The sequence below is a fragment of the Populus alba genome, chromosome 2 (assembly GCF_005239225.2).
Source record: "Populus alba chromosome 2, ASM523922v2, whole genome shotgun sequence".
Lineage (NCBI taxonomy): Eukaryota > Viridiplantae > Streptophyta > Magnoliopsida > Malpighiales > Salicaceae > Populus > Populus alba.
The window spans coordinates 15,088,771-15,110,554 of NC_133285.1; the positions used below are offsets into that span (position 1 = coordinate 15,088,771).

The following is a 21,784-nucleotide window of genomic DNA, read 5'->3' on the forward strand; positions in this document are numbered from 1 at the left end:
GAGGTTATAAAATAATTTAATATATATATATATATATTAATATTGATGGTTTTTTAATTTAAATATTGTAGATTTAACTATTGTTATTACATCATGAAATAAATAATACTTTATATAAAATATTTTTTATTATTCCATTAAACTATCTACAATTCCATCACGAATGAAATACATCCGACAAGGATTACATTTTTTTTTTTATTTCTTAAGCACGCAAACAACATCATGTTAAATATAATCAGGAACAAAATTGGGATTGCGATTAAATTCTATAAATGTTACTTCATCAAGTGATCTCTGTCTAATTTATATAGTGTCATTGAATAATATTAAACACTAGTTTTTTTTTGAATAAAACACAATTAAAAAATAAAAAATAATTTTTATTTTTTATTTTACTGGGTCGGACTTGATTCAATTCATTTTGAGCTTTGGACCAGTTCGGCCAGAACCAGTCTGACCGGAACACTGTAGCTGGCTACACTATTCACGTGAATAATGTAGCATGCTACACTGTTCCTTTTAATCGTAATCAAAGATGTTTTCTTGTCTTTCATTTCTTTTCTGAACGCAAAAACATCGTGGGACCCATGAATAATAAATTGCTTTTTTTCTTTACCAAACGGGTTGCATCTGCGTTTTGTTTAAAAAGCAGACGCAACATCGTTACCAAACGCCTCTTAATCAAGTCATAGTTGAAGAATAAAATTGAAAAAAAGAATCAATTTAAAAAAGGACACAATAAAATAACCCGGGTTAACCTAGGATAACTTGCAAAATTCATGATCTGGATCATGAGACCGAGATAACCTAATATAAAATAAACTAAATCAAATCATGAAACTTAATTCTTAATCAACCTAAATCAATTCTAGGTTATCGTTATCAAATCAGGTTATCTCGTTATTCAATATTAAGAATTGATAGGATAACCTAAATCAATTTTCAGTTCGGCTCGGTTTTGGACCACAATAAACAACCAAACCGAACCAAAAAACGATTCAAACCAATTAATTTCGGTTCGGTTCAATTTGATTTTTTCCCTTCCAAACCGGTTCAAACCGAAATGCATTTAGAAGCTTTGGAATTGGCAACTAGATAGAGGTTGTGCTGCCGGAAGAACATCTTTTTCGTCCGCTGTTGGATCATCTCCAATTTCAGATATGTTGTGTGCCTTAACCCCCACCAAAAACTGACCATTCGGATCTTTGGAATCTGACCATCCATGGCCACCACCAGTTGTTTCCCTGCCTTAAGGCTAGCCACACTACCTCCTCCCACTCTTAAACTACCACCCATCCCTAATCACCCACCCCTCATAAACAGACAAACAACCTCCTCCGGATACCTACCTTGTTGGCTAGATGGAATAATCATAAGCAATTCACCTCTGACATGGCAAGTTTGAGAGATGAGAGATAGAGAACATGAAAGAGTGGAAGAGAAGAAGACAAATTTGACTCAAATGTTGAAAGGAAATATTGAAGCTTTACTTGTAATCAATTACTTAAGGAAATATTAAAGCTTTACTTGTAATCAATTACTTAAGGAAATATTAAAGCTTTACTTATAATTAATTACTTTTCCTTTACGTTGACCTTTAGAATCCAATCTATATCTTATATCCAAATCATTTGAGAGATAAGAGACAGAGAGCTGGAAGATTTGAGAGATGAGAGACATAGAGGGGGCGGCTGACATGCATTTAGGTTTAGGGTTAGAAGCTATTTATACTTGTTTTTTTAAGTGTTGGTCTGGTTGAACCGGTTCGGTTTGGTTTGGTTTAATTGGTTTCAGACTTTAGAAACCAAAACCAAACCAAACCAGAACTTTTTTGTGATTTTCTAATCGGTTAATTTGGTTTTTTTTTTTTTCGGTTCAGTTTTTTCGATTTTTTTTTTGTTTTCTCGGTTTAATTGATTATTTGGTTTTTTTGCTCACCCATATACATAATGAAAGCATCACCTCTTTTAGTTTTTTGTTAATGCATATTTTTTATGTGCCTTTTAAGGTCAATGAGTCCATTGTAATTATTTAGGCTCATTTTTATAGCGATGAAATTTCTTTGTAAATTATTGTCCAACACTCTCTTCGCAATTGAAAGTCAAACACTTCCACTTCAAGGGTTTGGATGACCTCATATATAACTTTCTTCCAGGATATCTATGACGAGGAGTGATGATAATGATAATAATTGCTTATGTGACTGCGACTGCATGCTAGTTTATGTTTTGACTTTTCTTAATTTCGAGTATCTACTTAGATAAGAACACTCCTCATGATATCGAGAATGACTTTTATATGAGTTTTGAAAGTAACAATGCTTTTTCCTACTTTATTGCATTTTGTTTTGACCCTTTTTTTCTCCTTGAAATTAGAGTTTGTGTACATGCAATAGGGGTATAAGTGATCGGGTTAATGATGAAGTCACCTACTTAGAAAGAGGTAGGGCCCTTAGTTGCTATTAGATGATCAATAGAGTTTTATGAGCATTCTCAATTGTTGTGCTAGTTGTTGAAGATTTAGAGAAGTTATCGGTGCATATGTGATAAGGAGGCTTATCACTCTTCCATGTCATAGTCTTTATAGATTGTTTGCTATGAAAAAAAAAAAACTAAAAAACACATAAAAAAAAGAAGAATTGAACTATATTTTTTTTTCAAAGTCTTTCACAAACAACACTACCAACGAGGTTTGGAGCAAACCTTACTAGATTTAAGGCGTGTCTGAGACCGTGTTCCTTTATATTTTGAATTTTTTTGGCTTAAAATAAATTTTTTTTTATAGTTTCAGATCGTTTTGATATGCTAATGTTAAAAATAATTTTTTTTAAAATAAAAAAACTTCATTTTGGTGCATTTCTAAGTGAAAATACTTTGAACTGTCACTGCTACCACAATTTCAAATACACCCTTAAACCTTTCCACTACTTATAACTAGGTTGAAAGCTTGAAGATGAAATATTATATTGGACGGTCACAAACACTTACGAAACAAGCTTTTTATTGGGTTTAAAGGATTCTTCAATATTTAAGTTAGTGTTGTGATATAGAGAAAAAAAGCCTTAAAGTGTGTTGTACGTATGTGTTTTCATAGAAAATATAAGGGAAGAAATGATCAAGGTTGATAAAAAAATAATGAGAAGTGATTTTATACCCTTTACATGATAGCTCATGAATGTTCATATAACCATGGACCACACTAACTTGTGAAGAGATAAGATTAGAAATGAAAAAACATTGTGGCACCTATCTTGATGCATTTATTTGAGATAATAACTCTTAATAGTTAGCATTTCACAATTGAGTAAAAAATATAATGTCATGATAAGCATCCACTCAGCACGCCTATGCAAAAACATTGTTCTACAAGTCAAATTATGGAAAAAAAAATAAAAATACACGCAACCATTTAATGCTTAGTTACCAATTGTGCAAAAGTTGGTGAATTGGTACCAGTATGGTAAAAGGTATGAGTTTTGTTTGGGGTTATGAGCTCTATCCTCTATCCCGGGAGACGCATGGCCAGTTCACTAAGAGAAGGCACATGGCTAATCCACCGAGTAGGGATGTAAAGTGAGTCCAGTTAGAAAGTTCAAGTCCTAGACAAAGCCCAAAAGGCCAGGCCAGGTGGGCCCAAGCCCAAATAAGAGAGAGCAAACTTGGGCTGAGCTTTGTCGAAACCAACCCGGACCGCCCTCATGTCCTGAACAGGTCTGCTTGTGATGGCATGTCACATACACTAGTAGACAGATTACGAGCAGTACATGGCTACATAGTTACAGTGAGGGGTGTTGCGTTGTACTGTGCTGGTTATCGACGAGTTCTGTCTGAAAGGTCCAGCAGCAAGTCTCTCTTTCAACAAAACTATCCACTTTCTATAAAAAAGAGGACAACAAAACAGCTCTTCTGTGTTCCAATCAGAGGGCGAAGACAAAAAGTAAAAGGAACCTAACAGCCGGACAACAATCATCTTAGTTACTAGTCTAAACACTCCCTCAACAAGCACTGTATTCTTGTTGCTTACACACATGGTAACCTCTGCTTCCAAGCCTAATGCCCTGCTTTTGCACCTCCTGATAACTTTTTTCTCCAGCCCTCTCGGGTTTTTTCACTTTTGACTGATACCCATTTTGCCACTTCCTTCCCAGTTTTTACTCCCTGATCTCTGTTGGCCTGGCAAAAGCAAACCCTTTTGCATAATCACCCCGTAGTAATCCACAAACTACACCACTAGGAAAAAACTAGAGGAGCTTCTAAGAAAAAGCTTCCACCTTTTCCTAACTAGAGCTAACTACACAGATCTGTAGCCTTGAAACCTATTTTTAGATATAGAACTGGTTTCTTTTTTTGCTGTTTAACATTGATACTTAGTTACATGAACTAAAATAGATTTTTGTAACTCTTCCTACAAACTTTCCTTTCTTCTGAAAAATTTCCGGTGCTATTAAGCACAGATAATCCACTTGTTCTAGCTCACATCACATGCAAAGGACAAATGGGTTTCCATTAAAAAGAAAAAAGCTTTGTTTTGTTTTTTTTTTTTTTTTTGTAATTTCTGCTTTAATCTATGATCTGTAGGCTTAAAAATTCTCCCTTTCCTAAAAAGATAGAATCTAGTTTTGTGGATAGGTATTGTCTTGTGTAGCAGCAGAGATGATTCAGTTGTTGTTCTTAGTTCTGTTTGTTGAGGGGGCTGTGGCTTTTTTGCTATTGGTAAAGATTGGGCCACTGAGAGAGTTGGTGATAAAGAGTTTGGATCAGGTGAAGATGGGAAAGCGTCCGGCTACAGTGAAAACTATTGCTGGTACCATGTCTGTGATTCTCTTTTTTAGCCTCATGAACATTGTCAAGATCCAAAATAAGGGCGCAAAGCTTGGTACAATGTCACCTATGGATCAGGTCCTATGGAGAACCCACTTGCTTGAGGCATCACTCATGGGTATCATCCTATTCTTTTCTTTGGGCTCCTGTGTTTGCTTGCTTCTGTGTTTCTTGCATTTAGCTTCTTATGTTGTGTTTGGTAATGTTGTTTTAGATGGAAAACTTGTGTTTTGCAATTATGAACTCAGTTAATGTTAAGTCTCTGCATCATCTAATCACTTAACTGTATTGCACAAGCCCATAAGAAAAGGCTATAATCATTAGAAATATGTAGAGTATATGAACCTCATTGACATATGAGTTTTAGATTACAAATGGAAGTGTTAGCTCACGAGTAGATAAAACCCCTGTGACATTATTGCTTATGAATCTAAAAGGTGAAAACTCAGACCATTGGAGGTACATTAATGAGAAGAGACGGGGAGTTTGAATTAAGGATGCATAATTTGATAGCGTACACTTTTGTGGGAAACCATGCATTTAGTAAGAGTACAATGAGAAATTATCTGCATGGCCAGCCTCGCATGGTAAGATATTATTGAGCATGCGAATCGCTGTTCACAGTGCAGCAGCAAATTGAGATGAGAATCATAGACCACATTTTGTACCAATGAGAGCTTTACGGAGACAGTATATGCACTGCCAGTTTTGTAAACTTGCAATTTACAAAATGACCAATAAGTATCGAGTCTTGATTTTGCTTTCACTAGCAGTACACCCACTCAATAAATATGCTACTTCATTTTCTGACTTTCATTGTTTAGTGATGATATTAGTTGAAGTAATAGCATCGCCTTGCTGTTTCTTTCAAGTCAGTGCAACTTGGAATATCATTTCTTTCATTTACCACTTTTTGTACCTATGAGAAATTTATGGACAGTACATGCACCATCGATTTTGTAAGGTTGCAATTTACAAAACGATCAACAAGTATTGGTCTTGATTCTTCTTTCATTAGCACTAAACTCACTCAATGAATATGCTATTTCATTTTCTGACTTTTCTTGTTCAGGGATGATATTAGTTGAGGTAATAGCATTGCCTTACTGTTTCTTTTAAGTTAATGCAACTTAGAATGCTGTTATCGTGCACCTTTGATTAAATGAGCTGGAAAGGAAATATGTGAACTTTGTTGGGTTGATGCTGAAAGGTTCTGGTGATGTTTGACCAGCTTTAGCCATTATAACTGTTAAGCATTAACCTTTTTTTGTTCTTGTTTCTCTTTGTCGAAAATATTCTTATTAATTGTTGAATAAAATAAGAGAAGGGGAAACCATCAGTGAAATTGTGGACTTCTGTTTGCTGAATAAGGTAGATGTACACTTTCAAGGAGATGGAAATAACCATACAAGCATCATTCCTTGTTCCCAAAAGGTTGCTTTTGGATTGTGAAGCAACTGTTGGTAGTTATAGTTCCCCCGTCCAGCTCCGAATGTGCTTTTATGTTTACTGATAGAAGTGCTGATCCTAGATTTGATTAAATATGTGGTTCAGAATATGACCTACCTCAAGAAGTGTGCTCTGCCTTAAAAAGTTGAGTGCAATTTCCAGTGTGAGTCTGAGTGGTTTTATAGGGATCCATCTATGTTCCATGAGTGCGTACAAGTTTGTCTTAATTGCTATTTGTTTGATGTTGGTGCTCGCAGGATAGCACTCCAAAAGGGATGAGTTTTGGGGAAGTTCCTCAAAATTTTAGAATTTGCACTGCTGTCCCATGGGATGACAATGCCAAATGAAGCTTTTGCTAGAAAAGTGTGCATTCTACGGCAGCTAAAGGGGTGGTGATATTGGTAATCCAAAAAATGTTGAACCACACTCCCATTGTTCCACCTTTGTTTTTATTTTTTGCATCAAAGTGTAGAATAGTGGGAGTGTGGTTAAACTTTTCTGGAGTGTCAATACCGTTTAACAGTAAAGGTGTCATTAACAAATAGCTGCTGAAGTAACATCTTTTTGCCTTCAAAAGTCGAGTCTGTTTTGGTGCGCATGCGTGCAAGTGTTAGAGATTGTTTGTCTTCCTATATTTGTGGTCTCCTGATCTAGGACGAGATGGACTTTTAAGGGAAAGGGGTTTGAAGAAAAGATAAAATATAATAGTACTTGAATCCACAAGAACATAGAAAAAAGAGGAGATCCACCTCTCAAAATTACAATCGAAAATTCTCAGCTTAATTCATAAACTGGACTCCTTTGTACAACATTCAAGTGTGCTTATATAGGGACACGAAAGACCCTGTAAGAGTCCTAGAAATAAATCCATATGCCTAATTAACAATTATGACATAACAAGTACAAAACTATTTACTTAAAGAATGATAAAATGTCACAATTATAGCAAATAATTAATAAAATTAATTAATTCAAATTGCAAATAACTTGGGATAATTTCCTCTTCTCAAATTCCATCATCTCTTTCATACTATCAATAGATTATGATTATAGCAAAAGAAAGCTAAACAGAGATTGTGTATTGATCCTTGCACCTAAGTATTGTTTTTGTCAAATTTAATTCGATGTTGAATGTGCTTGATATTACATTTGGAAGAATTAGAAAGTGATTAACTGTAAACTTTTCTGGACCCTTGTAGGTAAGAAATCTATATGATTTAGACTGAACACCATGGCCTGTTATGCATTTCATTGTTTTCCTTTATGGATTGAGCACGATGTGCTAATGTATCATGGTTACTCGTGCATTTCAAATGGAACATATGAAATGGTGAAGATAATGAGCTTATATACCTGAGGAAATGATTATCTGCCATTGTTGAATGTGAAACTCGATGGAGGATGTCTCATAATGTATAAGCAATCTGCTATACAAAATGATAATCAGCATAGATGTCTGAGATAACCATCTCATATTGTATACGCAATCTGCTATTCCATGTTCACCATGATAAGATGAGGATTTTCTTTGGATAGGCAAAGAGTAAAGGAGAAATATTGGAAAGTAAATCATGTGCAACTACTTTGTGTTGGAAGATCTATACTGTTTCTTTGAAGAGTCAATGAGCCCCATGGAGTTCATATTGATCACACATGCCACTCAGTCTCTTTTGGCCGTTCAATAAAGTGTGCCCCAGATTAGCTACTTGTCTCTCTGATTCTTTGGAGAAGTGAATTTGTTATGGATCAACCGCCGTGCGCCATCAGATATATAGCTTCTATTATTTGATTGAAAAAAGAGAGTAGAGCATGGTCAAATCCAGATCTAATCATGTGAAAGCTTAGAGTAAATCAAACATCAAACATCAAACATTTGGTAAATAGAAATGAACGTGATATTGGTGGAAATTTTAAATTGATCATGTGTTTATGTAAATGTCATGTGATTGCCAACGAAATAGTTTGGATATCAAGAAGTTGTTGAACCTCTGCCTAACAACATTTCCAGTATTTGTATGTCCAAGCTGTGCTCTTTCTATAGTTTTAGTGGCAGTAGCTAAGTTATTCCATGGCATCTTTCCTTGAGTTCACTACTGTGTATTTCATGGTTTGAACTTGATTGTGCAGGTTTTACCCTGTTTCTTGGGTTCTTAATTGATCGGATGCACCATTATCTTTCGAAACTTATTGGGCTGAGGAGAAGCGTGGGATCTTCTAAAGAGGAAGTTGAAAGCCTTCAGAAAGAGAAAATGCAGCTTAAAGAGAAGGAAGACAAAGCTTCCATGGAAATAAAGCTTCTACTGGAACAAATTTCTACTCTGTCAGAGAATTTGAAGAAGCTGAAGCTGGAATCTGAGAATAAGGACAAGCAGGTTGAAACCGCTGAAGCACATGTTGTTTCCCTTCAGAAACAGTGTGCTGACCTATTGCTGGAATATGATCGATTGTTAGAAGACAACCAAAATCTTCAGGCTAGAGCTACAGGACATAGGATTTGAAGAAATTTTAAAAGATGCCAATCAAGTTTTGATAATCAATATCTTTTTTTTCACTGGCGATGTTGCAGAAAACATCTGCTTCATTTCATGGAAACAGTCACTTGTTGATGCATCTTAATTGAGTAAAAAGAGGACCTGGCTTCTTTTCAGAGATAGGGAATGTGTTGGATTGCCCAGTGTCAGAATATTTTGATAGCAGCAGTTCTTTCCATCTTGTTTTCTCCAATTGATGTGGGAAAGTGTTTTAAGATTGCTGATGGTGTTCTTGTTTTGAAACAAAGAAGGGGTGTTTGGAACTAGTTGTTCACTTCTTCCTCTCACGTATTCCTTTCCTTTCCTTTCTTTTATGTGTGCCTTTATTTACGTAACAGTCTCAGCAAAAGCCAAATATTGAAATACATATGGGGTAGCTTTACCAGATATTGGCAAACCCCATGGTTTAAAGAGGTAAAGCGATAACAGATCCTCTTCCTTTTATTCTGTAGAACTTGATCAACACTGAAAACTTCAGTCAGGCATTTGATGTTCGAGAGCTGCAATGTTTCTCACTACACACCCGCACACGACAAAATGGCTGACTATTTTTGGTTTTCTGGTGTTAATACCATGTCAAATTAACAAACATGGCTAACCCCGGTGCAAAAATCTTTCACAGCTCTCCTAAACATCACGCTGCTTGGGTTTGCGAATCTTCTGAACCCGGGTAATGCCAAAAACTGGACTGCATGCTCCATTGGGAGACGAAAGTGTTTAAACCCACGAGGTTCCACATGAGACGTCACACAAAGCCTCTGATTATGGATGGGAAACCTGGTCCTTGTGAACCAATCAAACAAATAAATGCTTCTGAGTTGCCGGTCTTTCAGGTCTTTCCTTTCTCTGGCCAGCGTGAAAGCTCAAGTGCCCAAAATGATTTAGCTTCAGAACCTGGCAAGCTGAGTAAGACATACCCATGGAAAGTTATCTTCTTAGTTGCACCATATGCATAGGTAGCGATTTGTACTGGCACTTTTAGGGGAATCATTTTGCTTGATGAGAGTTATGGAGGAACTGGGCATCTAAGTTTTTGTTGGCCCAATATAGCACCAAGAAGCTGTTAATATGAAGGACAAAGAATGCCTGCCACAACAGGATCTCCAAAGCTATTAATCAATAAATTTCAAATCACTACTTCCTCAACTTCATGCAAACTGTCTGGGACATGTCTGATAACTCTCATCTCATTATCCAAACTATCCAACATTTGTAAGATTTCTTCATACTGGTGATGGTTCTTATCTTCCACCAGAAAAGCTTCATGCTTTCCATTCACTTCGACCGCACTGTAACCAGGAACTTTCTTCATTCCTGTTTCTTTCATAATCTTCCTTAAAATAGATACTCTATCCCACATCCTAGCCAAGGAAAAGAAGTTTGAAACCAAGGCATAAATTCCCAAATCATCTGGGTTTAAATCAAGGATTTTCTTTGCTGCCACTTCTCCAAATAAGAGGTTCCTATAATTATGGCAACCTGACAGGAGGGCAACCCATATAGCTAAACCTGGTTCTGTGTTCATAGATTCTATTAGCTGATAAGCCTCTTCCACTCGTCCTGCTCGGGACAAAAGATCAACCATGCAAGCATAATGCTTCTCGCTTGGTGGAATCTTACATTCATTAACCATGGCATTAAACCAGTATTGACCTACATCCACTTGTCCAGAGTGACTAAGAGCCGAGAGAAGAGACGCAAAAGTTGCATGATCAGGGCTTATGTTTGCTTCTTTCATTTTTAGGAATAGAGAGAGAACTTCCTTTCCATCTCCATGGATACCATAGCTGGCGATCATTGTATTCCACAATATCACGTCTCTAGAATCCACCCGATCAAATATGGCATGTGCACAAGAAAGTGATCCACATTTTGCATACATGTCAATCAATGCGGTGCCTAGAACAAGTTCAAAACCAAGCCTCCTAACAATATATCCATGTATAGACTTCCCTAGTTTCAAATGCCCTACTTGTGAACATGCCAAAAGTGCGCTAACAAGAGCCGCCGTATCCGGTTTGAATTCAAAACTCTGCATCTCAATCAACAAATCAAGTGCATACTCTGCAAAACCATTTTGAGCAAAGCCAGAAATCAATGCACCCCAAGAAACAGCATTCTTCCGGGGCATGTGCTCAAAAACACGAGAAGCAAGCTCCAAATCCCCAATCTTAGCATACATGTCAACAAGGCTAGTTTGAAGAATAACATCATCCATAAGCATCTCTCTCCTAACGGTATGCCCATGAACTGAAAGACCCAACTTCAACTCTCCAAGATTAGCACAAGCCTGAACTAATCCCAACATCAGAACCCCATCTCCTTCGATCCCCTCCTTTCGCATCCTTCGAAACATATCAACTGCCTCTAACACCTTTCCGTTCTGTACAAGTCCTGTTATCATAGTAGCCCAACAAACAACATCTCTTTTCACCATCTTATCAAACACCAACTTAGCCTCATCTATTTTTCCACACTTTACATACAAATTCAAAACAGATGACCCGACAAACACATCACACCCATATCCAAAATCCACCGCTCGACGCCAAATTCTCTCTCCAGCTTCCAAATCCTTTAAGCCTGACGATGCCTTAATCGCTACAGTGAAAGTGGAGCTATCGGGTTTAACCCCTTCATTTACCATCTGATGGTAAAGATTCAAGACTTCAGTCAAGTGATACCTCCGAGAAGACGCAATGATCATGGCATTCCAAGCGTCTACGCCTCTTTGAGGCAATTTGTCAAATAGGTGGCGGGCCGACGTGATGCCACCAACGCGGGCATATGAAGCTATGACGAGGCCATTGGAGTTTGAATTGGTGAAGAAGAGACCAGTCGTGATGATGAGTGCGTGGATTTGGGTTACGGGAGCTTCATCTTTGCATGCTAAAAGCAGACGTTTTAGGCGTTTTGGCCATGAAAGTGTCCGCATTTGTCTTGGAGTATTGATAATTTGATATTGATGAAAAATGCAAAAACCTACCTGACTTCAGTAACCGCTGGGAAAGTGAAAAGGGAGGGAAATGGAGTTCACATGAAGTCTAATTTGACTACTGTTATTATTATTGATAAGTAACTTAAGTTCTTATAAATTTGATTTTCTGTTTTGAAAATGATTTTTAAAGTTTTTTTTTGTTATAATTTTTTTGTTATAATTTTTTATATATTTTTGAATTGTTTTGATATGTTAATATCAAAAATAAATTTTAAAAAATAAAAAAAATATATTATTTTAATATATTTTTAAATAAAAAATACTTTAAAAAATAATTATAAATTCACAAGTTCATAAATAACTATAATTTTAGAAATTAAATAGGAACTGATCATCATTGTTGTTTTAAAGACCAGTGTAATTTTTTTTTTATTCACTTAACCCTTTTATTTTTTTATCAGATAAAAAAAAAATACTATCTTGAAATAATTATGACTAATCCTAAGTCAATAAATGCTTTTAATAAATCAATCAATATAATTTCAGAGTTAATTTTTATACCAAATATCTATTTTCATTGTCTTCATCTTTTATATACCGAGACAATAAACAAAAGAGACACAAGCATTTAACAAGGGCATCCCAATTCTTCTGCAACAAATCTTAGATGTCTTGAGTCTTGACTAGAAACATCTGCATTAATTGATGTTTCCCAATTTAACAGAAGCTTCTATATCAACAGACTCACAGGACTTAACAGGGTACAGAAACTAAAGCTAAGCCTTCACAATCCTTGCACATGCATAAATGCTTACTGCTCTAGAATCTCAACTTTTAAGCTCCTCTAAATCATCGCTCACTTATCCGGCCACTAGTGCCAGAGACCCTTCTTCAAGTTCCGCAGTCCTCTTGTTCAAGCCTTCAGGTTCCACCTTCAGTTTATGAGTTTCTTAAAAACTTATCTTTAACAAGTGGGTTTGAAGCAGGTTAGCCTAGCCCTCCTGGAGAATGGTTTGAGAACATCACTCATGACAAGATGGATAGCTCAAAGCTGGTTAGCTTGAGCCTGCTCAATGATATTTCGATGCGCAATTTGTCAGCCTGTTAGAGAAGCAAGCAAGCTACAAATAATTCAATAATGCAAGACAATCCTTTCTGACACTAGGATTTGGTGATTGGAGACAAAGAGGGCTGCAAAGAGTGCAAACAAGAGGCAGAACATAAAAATAAGGCATTAAACTTACGAGTGAAGGATCAAAACAGCAAAGAACTGTAATCAGAGAAGGTTCTTGATGAAAAAGATCCTTTCATTTATAAAAGAAATGAACATTGACATCAGAGTCGTCTTGCTTTCTTAACAACCCAGAACATTAATCAAAACTAATTTAACTAGCAGGGTTAGAGGAAATGGGCCAATTCTAAAAGAATATTATTCTGCAGGTACATCACTTTCAAGTTACATTATCATGATTTACGCACCCATTAAGCATGAGAAACTATCTATCAATAGTTTAAACAAAGATTTTTGTTTTACATCCCTTCTTAAAAATCTGACTTTCAAAAGTGCCAATGGAGTTTAAGCTCTTCTCCATGTAATTAATATGTACTGAACTCATCAATAATCATGTGGCCCACAACAAAGTATCATTCATTTCTGTTTACATCTGAGACAAGCTCATTCTTTCAGAGCAAAGTACTGAAATGACATGTTCAATCTGCTGTGAATCACGGTATCTTATATGTGGTGCCAAGATACACCTTATTCTCAAATGGCACAAGAACATCGCTGCTTCTACCAACTTCGGAACAAAATCTAACAAAACTGAATTGAATTAAGTGAAGATATAGCAAACAAAATAGTAGGCAGGCATGTTGGAGTGATAATTGATATTGATGCACATACATACAAATTGCAATCTTCTAAACAATTGCATATTCAGTAAACAACCAAGTCCAACAACAAAGACCCAGACAGAATCAGAAAGGGAAAGAGGGATGAGGAACTAGTACCCAGTAAAAACTGTTCAAATGATCATCTCCCCCCACTTTGGAAATCTTCAATTATACACCACAAAACGTCAAATCTATGTGACTGGACCATGCTATGTGTAAACAAAAGCTTACACAACTGAAAATTTGTTAATTCAGTCAACATTCTCATTTTCTGATCCAGACTCCTCGCTCTTGTCAATCTCCACGGACCTTGATTTACTTGTCAGCATATCATGGCGCCCCAGAAAAACAAGATCAAGAAGCTTTCTCCTAACATCATAAACTGGATTAGGATCTATCAAACGACCCCTCTCATACGCTTCTCTTAAGAAAACAGTATGTCTCTTCCCCTTGGTAGACAAATAAAACATGCCTGGATGATCCAAGAACAAATCCCTTATGTTCATATCAATCCCGAAAGAATTCCTGAAATGACTGATCTTCTCCACTTCCACCATTTTCTCCACTGTCAAGCTCAAGAATTCATGCACAATAGCAACTGCCCGTTTCTCCAATCCCTCAAGTCCTGCCTTAGTCTTCTTCTTCTTCTCCATCAAGTCCTCATAGGGTCCTAAATAAGGCAAGCTCTGCCATTCTTTAACTTTCGCCCTGAAAGTCTTGCTCAACCTCATTCCTGGCGGATACACATGTTTAAAACTATACCGTATGTCCATTCTATCAACACTACAGTCCTCCCTACAACACTCCGTAACCCTCCAATTTTCAACCGCTGCCGTAAAATGATTACCAGGAAATTCACCAACCAGCTCCAAAACATGTGTACGGGGTTCATTTCCATCACAAAGCCTAAAAAGGTTCGGGTTTTTCACTATCACCGAATCCTCAAAGTCATCAGGAAGGCCCAGCTCCCTCCAAACTTTAAAAACAGCACGAAGTGGCAGTGATTTGGACGTTGACATAAACAAAAGCCGAACCAATCGGTCAACAACAAGAGGCAATGAGGCATTGACAGCTTCTTCTTCTTTGCGAGAAATTTCAAGAGCAGTATCAGTTAGTCTACAAAAAGCCTGGGATTTCGCGGGGTCATAGAAAATGTGGAAAATGTGAGGGTACTTTCTGAGAAACGAAGGTGCGCCGCGGTTCAGGTGGAGCTTCTGAGAAAGTTTTGAAAGGAAATCAAGTGAAATGCATGGAGGGGTTTTGTTAGGGTTTGAGAGAATCAAATCTTGAATGGCAATGACCTTGACAAAGTTTTTATACTTGTCCATTAGCTTCTCAAATGTAGCATCTCTAGCTCTCGATGCTACGTACTGTGCTGACGTTGTTTTCGATCGGATTGTGATAGAGAAGGTAAACGGGTGTTTGAAAAGAGATTTAATCATATAAGTTATCATTCTTCACGCATCTGGGCTTCTCTGGGAACTTATAACAAACATGTAAAAGGCGCGTAGGTAGGAGTCGATAGAGGCTATGGTCGAGAGCAGGAGAGCATGGTGAGTGTAATTACGATGTCGTTGACAAATAAACACTAGCAACAAGACATAGATTACGTCGGATTACTTACCATACCCATATTTCTTTGAATTTAGAGCTCTTTGTCTTCGATAACCATCGCTCTCAAGTCTCAAGGAGACCCCTCGTTTTTCTACAGTAAAAAGTCAAGTACAGTAGGTTACCAAGATGCTCCTCTTCTATTTATTTTTTCAATTCAGCCCCTTCCCTCCTTTTCTCTTATTCTTTATATATATATATAATTTTATCTTTTGATTTTTTTTAATAATAATTACAGTTCCTTTTAAATCGAGGAAGCTAAATTATTATAGAACAGTTTTATATAATTTAATTTTAAATTTAAATTAAATAAAAAATCAGGTCTAAAGATTTTTTTTTCCCGTTAGTTCTATCTTCTTCTTTTTTTTATTGATCTTTTTTTTTTTAAAAGAGCTAAAATCTTGAACAGAACCTTAGCTTGTGCACATTAACAAATTTCAAGCACAGTGCACGGTCGGATTTATAATAACTATGCTATAAAATCTTAGAGATAAAGTAAAGTGTCTAATTCTCCGTTGTTTAATGGATGCAGCGGCTTCACAGCTCGTTGATCAAGAAAGAAAGTAGAGCAAGAGCATCAAGCACTAATCAGTGATCAATAACATGGCAGAAGAAATCACCGAATCTCCAAATGACCCTCCACAAGAAACACCGCCAACCCCACCACCTGAACCGGAATTCGACTCGAAAACCATGCGCAGAACAAAACCGGGGTTGAAGCGCCTCTTCCTCACTTTCACAGTCCTTGTCTCCTTCCTTTTAGGTTTCCCTTTTTTATTCAAATCCGTTGAGATCTACCGCTCTCCGCTTCCTTTCCACGACATCGATAGCCTCTCAAACGACGTCGTCTCCAATCCATTCCTCTTTCCTTGCCATTTCCAAGCCATTCTTGTCCCCTCCGATCCCAAATCTTCTTCAATTGACCTAAATTTAGACGAGCTTGAACTCTCAATTCGCTCTAAGATTACCAAATTAGCCTCCAAAGGAATAGCATCTCAATGCGGAGCCTGCACCAACAACTTCACTCTCTCGCTAACCCTAGACGACGGGGATTGCACGCAGTCTTCGTCTAAGTTTTACAAGTGCGGCTCGATCCGAGCCGTTGATTTGGATTTCGGTGACGATGAGAGTGTCGATGAAGCGTTGGAGTCTGCTGGTTTGGATTCTGGCGGGAAAGTGTATAGTGTGGTGGTGGTGGTGAATGGAGATGGTGTGGAGGGAGTGAAAGTGGTTGTTGGGAAGTACCGGCACGCTTGGATTGTGGGGAGGGATTGGGGAGTTGAAGAAGTGGCAGAGAGATTGGCGGAGATTTTTGTCAGAGTGTTTGTGAATGGCGGGAGAGAGGAAGGGTTGATTCATGGGGAGTTTATGCCTGTTGGTGCTGATGGGAGGATTGTTCTTTCGTTTAACTTGCTCAATGCGGATCCCAGTGATTGGACTTATGATTGGTAAGGAAGCTTCGCTTTCTTGTAGTTCTTTATAGCTTTCTGTCTAACTCGGTGGTGATTAGTGTTTGAAACTAGCATCTGTGTGATTACTCGTGAAAAAGGTGTCGTTATGGGTAGGTATAGTACATATACATGGAATTTGTGTTTGCTTGGTATCTCGGGAACTATTGTAAATAGGGATTTAGTTGTCTGTTCAAAGTTATTGCGTGTTCAGTTAGTCCATTGTATTGCAGGGATTTTCAGAAAATAGATGAAACTCTGTTGGCTCCTATGATTGATGCGTTGGGACCGATAGCAAACATAAGCGTGGAGAGCCAAGTAATGAATCATCCTTGTTCCTTAATGATTTATGGATTCCTGGTATTTATGGTAATTTTGTTTGCAGTTGAAATCTTACTGTGTTTCCTCTTCTTGGTGATCTTTCTTATGGATAGGTTTTGTACCATACTCCAAAGTTTTCAGTTTCTTCTTGGGATGAAAAATTAGGCGGCTATATTTTTAGTACAAAGGATCTTCCTTTCTTTGTAAGTTTCTTCATGTTCCTGAGCTTTTTTTTTTTGGGAAACTAGACAGTTAGACCATTTAACTTTGCTTAAACCAAACAACACCTTGGTGCTAGCCCTCAGATGATTTGCTTTGGTTGTATACATTTTCTTACTCTACTCACTGATGATGGATTTTTGATCTTGTTATTTTGTCTAATGTTTCTAATGTTTTCAAATATTTTTAATAGGTGAACTCAAATGAGTGGCACTTGGATACTTCTATTGCTGCTGGTGGGAGATCAAAAATCTTGCAATTTGTGGTGTACATTCTTTTACTCAATCTCCTTCCCTTTTTCAAATGACTTTTTCATGTTTGTTTCTGGTAACAAAGGCGTAATCTCCAGTCATTAGTTTAAGGAGATAAAAGGATTTTGTTTCATCCAAAGCTCGCTATATCAATTCTCTTTCCCTTTTTGTTTCAGATATGTGCCATCTGCAAAGGAATGTCCCCTTCTTCTACAGCTTCCAAATGGAGAGATTTCTAAAACAAATGCCTTTATATCTCCAGTTAGTTATCACACATTTATTGGCTTCGTACTCAATTGTTTATCAACCAATGGTTCTTACAAAATTATTGCCATACATTGTAATTTGTCTCTAAATGTCATATCACAGATGTGGGGAGGTGTCATGGTGTGGAATCCTCAAAGCTGTTCAAGGGGTTCAGACAGTGAGCTTCTTGTTAGGCATATAATGTCTCCTGAGGTCAGATTTTTATCTATAAAATTATCCTAGAGCGGCCAGTCGACATATGCAATTTTTTTTCATCGGAATGAAAATTGGCCTGGGTGTTCCACTTGAAACCGAAATGTTGCCAATCTCGACTCCTTTTTATTCTATCTCATATGTCATGCCAAGTTCAGTATCTGCCCTGTTTGGCTGAAGCATGCCTTCTCATTTAAATTTTATCACTGTGTTGTCAAGTTTGATAAATTTAAGTTTAAAATGATATCCAAAGTTCATTGAAGCATAACTCAAATACCAGCTATTGGCTTTGAAACTTGTTTCATTTTGGTGGCTTATTTGTTTTATTGTTCATTTTACAATCACACAGATTGGGTTGCTACCCATTGGGTTTCTTATAAAACCTTATTCTAGGTTCCTGGCAATCTAGTCTACATCTATCATCCAAGTTTCTCTTGGTATACATTCAGTCAGCACTTTTGCCCTGTTATGCTTACAAAGTCTAAGGGATACTGTTGTCAAACCTGCTTTGTTTGCTAGTTGATTTGATCTCAACTTAGTTTATAAAGTTAAGAAGAGAAATAATATGCCTTTGCTGCTTATTTATCTCCAGTATTACAGAACAATCTGCAACTTTTTTTTGGGCTGGGGAATCAAAGTGATTTATGTAATTGAGGATTGTACGAAATTGTATGTATTTGTTTCTCTAGCTGAAGTGACTAGAAACTCATGTTCTATTATAGCAGATTGCTTTTATTTATGTATCTCGACTTTGACGCTTGCATCTTCCGAAACAGGACCTTCAGAAAGTTTTTGAAGTTTTTGTGGGGCAATTCCGGCAACTTTTTGGTCTAAAATCTGGTAGTCTTCATGTGGGTGCAATGGGCACGTACAGTCTTTTAGCCAGTGAAAAAGGCTTCACAGAATGGTGAGAAAATGGTCAAGAATATAGGGATTAATAAATATGCTCTATTACCCGAACTTTTCATTTACTGCATATAAAAAACTAGCAATAAGTACTGCAGTAGAAGCTGAAAACAGCAATTTTCACCAGCTGGCTGTTAGTCATTGTGAAATTAATTAGTTTTGTTCTAGAATTCTTCACACCTCATTTTGTTGTTCACGTGTTTTTCTTTTACTGAATTTTTAAGACTTCTATATCTATAGAATTTGTCTATATTAATTATAAAATTCTTAATGTCTTGGAGAACTCAAAGTTGTAGCTCAACATGAGCATATTTCTCATTGGTCATAATTATTCTGCAGGGAATTGGATGTCTTGTCACGGCAACATACGTGTTTTAATATTCACTCAAGCGCCACAACGCTGGGATCTCTTTCAAAATTGGTTTGTTCAAGCATTAATTACCTCACCACCATGATTTGACTAGATTCTCTGCTAAGATTATGACAAGATATTTCGTGCAGGTTCAATCATTGCCTAGGATGATTATTATGGATGAGATAGGAAAGCAGGTCAGTTGTCAGATGAATGCTTGTTTCTGTTATTTTTTTTCCCATGAGAACCGCATCCTTAATTGCTAGTGGATTAATTTATTTATGCTCTGTGAGTTTAGAGGATAAGGAACCTGTTTGTTTTGCTTTCCGAAATGCGTTCCAGATTTTTAAAGAGAATACATATTCAAAATTTCATTTGGTATCAATCAGTAATTTATGTTTTGAAAATTTTATTTTGTATTTTACTGTAAAAAATGAGAATTCAGAAGAGTATCAATTGGGCTGCTTTCTGACAATATCATGACTTGTAAATCTCCTTGAGTATTTCCTTAAGCATTTATTTTTGGGTCCTAATAAAATGAGGATATAGTAAATATTTTCTATTTTTGAGCCAGGACTTGTTATGACCTTTTTTGGATTTTATAAAATAATTTCCTTTTTCGAAGTCTTTTTAAAATTATTTAATTTTATCAAAGAATTATTTGGTATCTAAATATCTGTTCTTTTTGTTTTTTGGCCACAAATGGTCTCTGTAATTTTCAATCAAAGTCTCTTTTATGGAAAAGTTTATTTCTTTTAAAACAAAATCAATTCCTATTCCTAGAAGGTTCCTCCCGATACAAACAGTGCATCTTAATTTCCAGATACATTAGCAGGAACGTGGGACCAACTCTGTTACTGCAACATGTAATCACAGAGTTCTTTCTCATGCTAGATTACAGAGTATATATATTCAATATGAGTCTTGGCCATTTCATTCCCAAGGCTTGTTAATCTTTGTATTCCAAATTTACCTAATGATTTTTTTTCCTTGAATTTACAATTGCCATTGCTTATTATACTTTGAATCTTGTCTTGCTCAAGTTGTCACTTGTCGTGATATTTCATCTCTTTGTACAGGTAAAATTTTCCCTTGAAGCAGCAAAATTAGCTCGAGTTAACGCCTCTCTTGGATTTTACGATGCTTCAGCTGGTATGTTCCTTTGCACTACTTTGCAGCTCCATTCTTGTTCCTTCAGATGAGGATTTCCTGTCAAAACTTTGAATCATCAAGGGGAGCCTAAATATGAGTTTAATCTTGTTGTCTCAGTGTCCTCAAGACAAGCAAGATCTTTGGCAGAGGATGCCTTCTTCCACCCATCAATCATGTCTGTCAGCTACTACTCGTTTGAGCACTGTTTTGCAGTGTACTCGGTATGTTTCTGAGAGCTATTTTTTTGTTCTTTATCCTATTTGAGTTTCCAATACTAACATTTTTCTGTAGAATACCACTGTCAAGTTTTTTAATTGCCCAGATTTATTCTTACATGTGGTTTTGGTACTATTTGCACAGCCATTCTTCTTGCCAGTTTCAATGCATGTCCTCCTTGCTGCATTAAGAGAATGGAGAAGATACAAGCAAGAAAAGGCAAAGTACTTGCTATGGAAGGCTAAAGAAAAGGTGGCATCTTAGTTCCTAGCCGTGGAAGTGATTTTTCATGAACAAGGCCCCATCTGCCGGAGAAAAGGGTTCCAGATGACATCGCAGAGGCAATTTAGTGACCAAGAGGCTGCACTTTGGGTATTTATCTTCCAGTTTGGTTGCTGCGTGTATCTAATCATTTGCTAATACTTACAGGCGACGTCCTAGTTCCTTCCAAAGATTTTAAACCCCATCACAAATGCCAAAAAATACCAAACACCCAAGGAAGAAAACTGTTCATAATACAAGCAATCTTTGAATCCATTTGACCCAGTGAAGGCTTATTAGAGGCTTTCTATTTTCTATTTTCTATTTTCTGTGATAATGGAGGAATCGATTGTTTCCTGAGAATTTTCTTGGGGCTGCTGTGTTTATTAGAGGCTTGTTTAGTGAAGAAGCTCAAGTATTTTTTTATTTTTTTTTGTTTATTATAATTAGGTAATTAAATCAAGTTTTTTTTTTTTTTTTTTTTAGTGAAATGTATTTCCAAAAACACTTTAAAATGCAAGACAAACACACTATAGAGGCAACTAAATGGTGGCAGACTCATTTTTCTTTACAACTCTTGATGGAAAGCCAGCTTTTATGGTAAGCACCCGGTAATTCATAGCACAGTTCAATTGCACAAAATTGATTCTCGCAAGGAAAAGTGTACTGTAAAATAGAAAACTTCTAAATAAATTTAGAAGGTTCTTTGATATTTTGTCACCAAGTCAGGAACTTAGTCTCAAGCCAGGATGGTTACTTCTTAATTTGTTTTTTTTTTTTTAAAAAAAATATATTAAAATAATTATTTTCTATATCATCATATAAAATACAATTTGAAAACAAAAAAATAATAAAAAAAAATTAAAAAAAAATCAAATTTTTTTATAATACTTTTGAATCGACCTCTGTATAATGTTTTTGTTTAGTTTCAATTTAAATTTAAAATTTGAATAA

General features: G+C 36.4%; 4 protein-coding genes across 6 annotated transcripts; 2 read left to right on the plus strand and 2 right to left on the minus strand.

Moving 5' to 3' along the window:
* The first annotated feature begins 3,805 nt into the window (after nt 1-3,805).
* On the plus strand, nt 3,806-9,090 carry LOC118049915 (uncharacterized). Its single transcript, XM_035060088.2, has 2 exons — nt 3,806-4,941; nt 8,400-9,090. The coding sequence occupies exons 1-2, from the start codon at nt 4,656-4,658 to the stop codon at nt 8,768-8,770; spliced, it is 657 nt and encodes a 218-aa protein (XP_034915979.1). The 5' UTR covers nt 3,806-4,655; the 3' UTR covers nt 8,771-9,090.
* Nucleotides 7,395-11,865, minus strand: LOC118049914 (putative pentatricopeptide repeat-containing protein At3g25060, mitochondrial). The gene is made up of 2 exons (XM_035060087.2): nt 9,187-11,865; nt 7,395-8,050 (listed from the first exon to the last, which is right to left on the minus strand). The coding sequence occupies exon 1, from the start codon at nt 11,736-11,738 to the stop codon at nt 9,930-9,932; it is 1,809 nt and encodes a 602-aa protein (XP_034915978.1). The 5' UTR covers nt 11,739-11,865; the 3' UTR covers nt 7,395-8,050; nt 9,187-9,929.
* Nucleotides 11,866-12,301: 436 nt separating this feature from the next.
* On the minus strand, nt 12,302-15,640 carry LOC118049913 (protein ROOT PRIMORDIUM DEFECTIVE 1). Of its 3 annotated transcripts, none has more exons than XM_035060084.2 (2): nt 13,752-15,640; nt 12,302-12,932 (listed from the first exon to the last, which is right to left on the minus strand). In XM_035060084.2, the coding sequence occupies exon 1, from the start codon at nt 15,086-15,088 to the stop codon at nt 13,886-13,888; it is 1,203 nt and encodes a 400-aa protein (XP_034915975.1). In that variant the 5' UTR covers nt 15,089-15,640; the 3' UTR covers nt 12,302-12,932; nt 13,752-13,885. The 3 variants fall into 3 exon arrangements, with proteins under 3 accessions (XP_034915975.1, XP_034915976.1, XP_034915974.1); XM_035060085.2 differs by having other exon boundaries at nt 12,303-12,862; XM_035060083.2 differs by having other exon boundaries at nt 12,305-12,842.
* A 56-nt stretch (nt 15,641-15,696) lies between these two features.
* On the plus strand, nt 15,697-21,256 carry LOC118049912 (uncharacterized). Its single transcript, XM_035060082.2, has 12 exons — nt 15,697-16,693; nt 16,927-17,011; nt 17,128-17,217; nt 17,427-17,500; nt 17,661-17,745; nt 17,854-17,943; nt 18,720-18,850; nt 19,189-19,270; nt 19,351-19,398; nt 20,281-20,353; nt 20,471-20,574; nt 20,714-21,256. Exons 1-12 carry the CDS (start codon nt 15,849-15,851, stop codon nt 20,831-20,833), a joined length of 1,827 nt encoding a protein of 608 aa, XP_034915973.1. The 5' UTR covers nt 15,697-15,848; the 3' UTR covers nt 20,834-21,256.
* The last annotated feature ends 528 nt before the right edge of the window (nt 21,257-21,784 follow it).

Excerpts from the sequence above, each read along its gene's own strand:
- LOC118049914 (XM_035060087.2), bottom strand. The coding sequence starts at position 11,738 with ATGCGGACACTTTCATGGCCAAAACGCCTAAAACGTCTGCTTTTAGCA.
- LOC118049912 (XM_035060082.2), top strand. The coding sequence starts at position 15,849 with ATGGCAGAAGAAATCACCGAATCTCCAAATGACCCTCCACAAGAAACA. Across the intron at positions 17,218-17,426 it reads CAAAGGATCTTCCTTTCTTT|GTGAACTCAAATGAGTGGCA; the intron begins GTAAGTTTCTTC and ends TATTTTTAATAG. Across the intron at positions 18,851-19,188 it reads GAAAAAGGCTTCACAGAATG|GGAATTGGATGTCTTGTCAC; the intron begins GTGAGAAAATGG and ends ATTATTCTGCAG.
- LOC118049913 (XM_035060084.2), bottom strand. The coding sequence starts at position 15,088 with ATGATAACTTATATGATTAAATCTCTTTTCAAACACCCGTTTACCTTC.
- LOC118049915 (XM_035060088.2), top strand. The coding sequence starts at position 4,656 with ATGATTCAGTTGTTGTTCTTAGTTCTGTTTGTTGAGGGGGCTGTGGCT. Across the intron at positions 4,942-8,399 it reads GCTTGAGGCATCACTCATGG|GTTTTACCCTGTTTCTTGGG; the intron begins GTATCATCCTAT and ends TTGATTGTGCAG.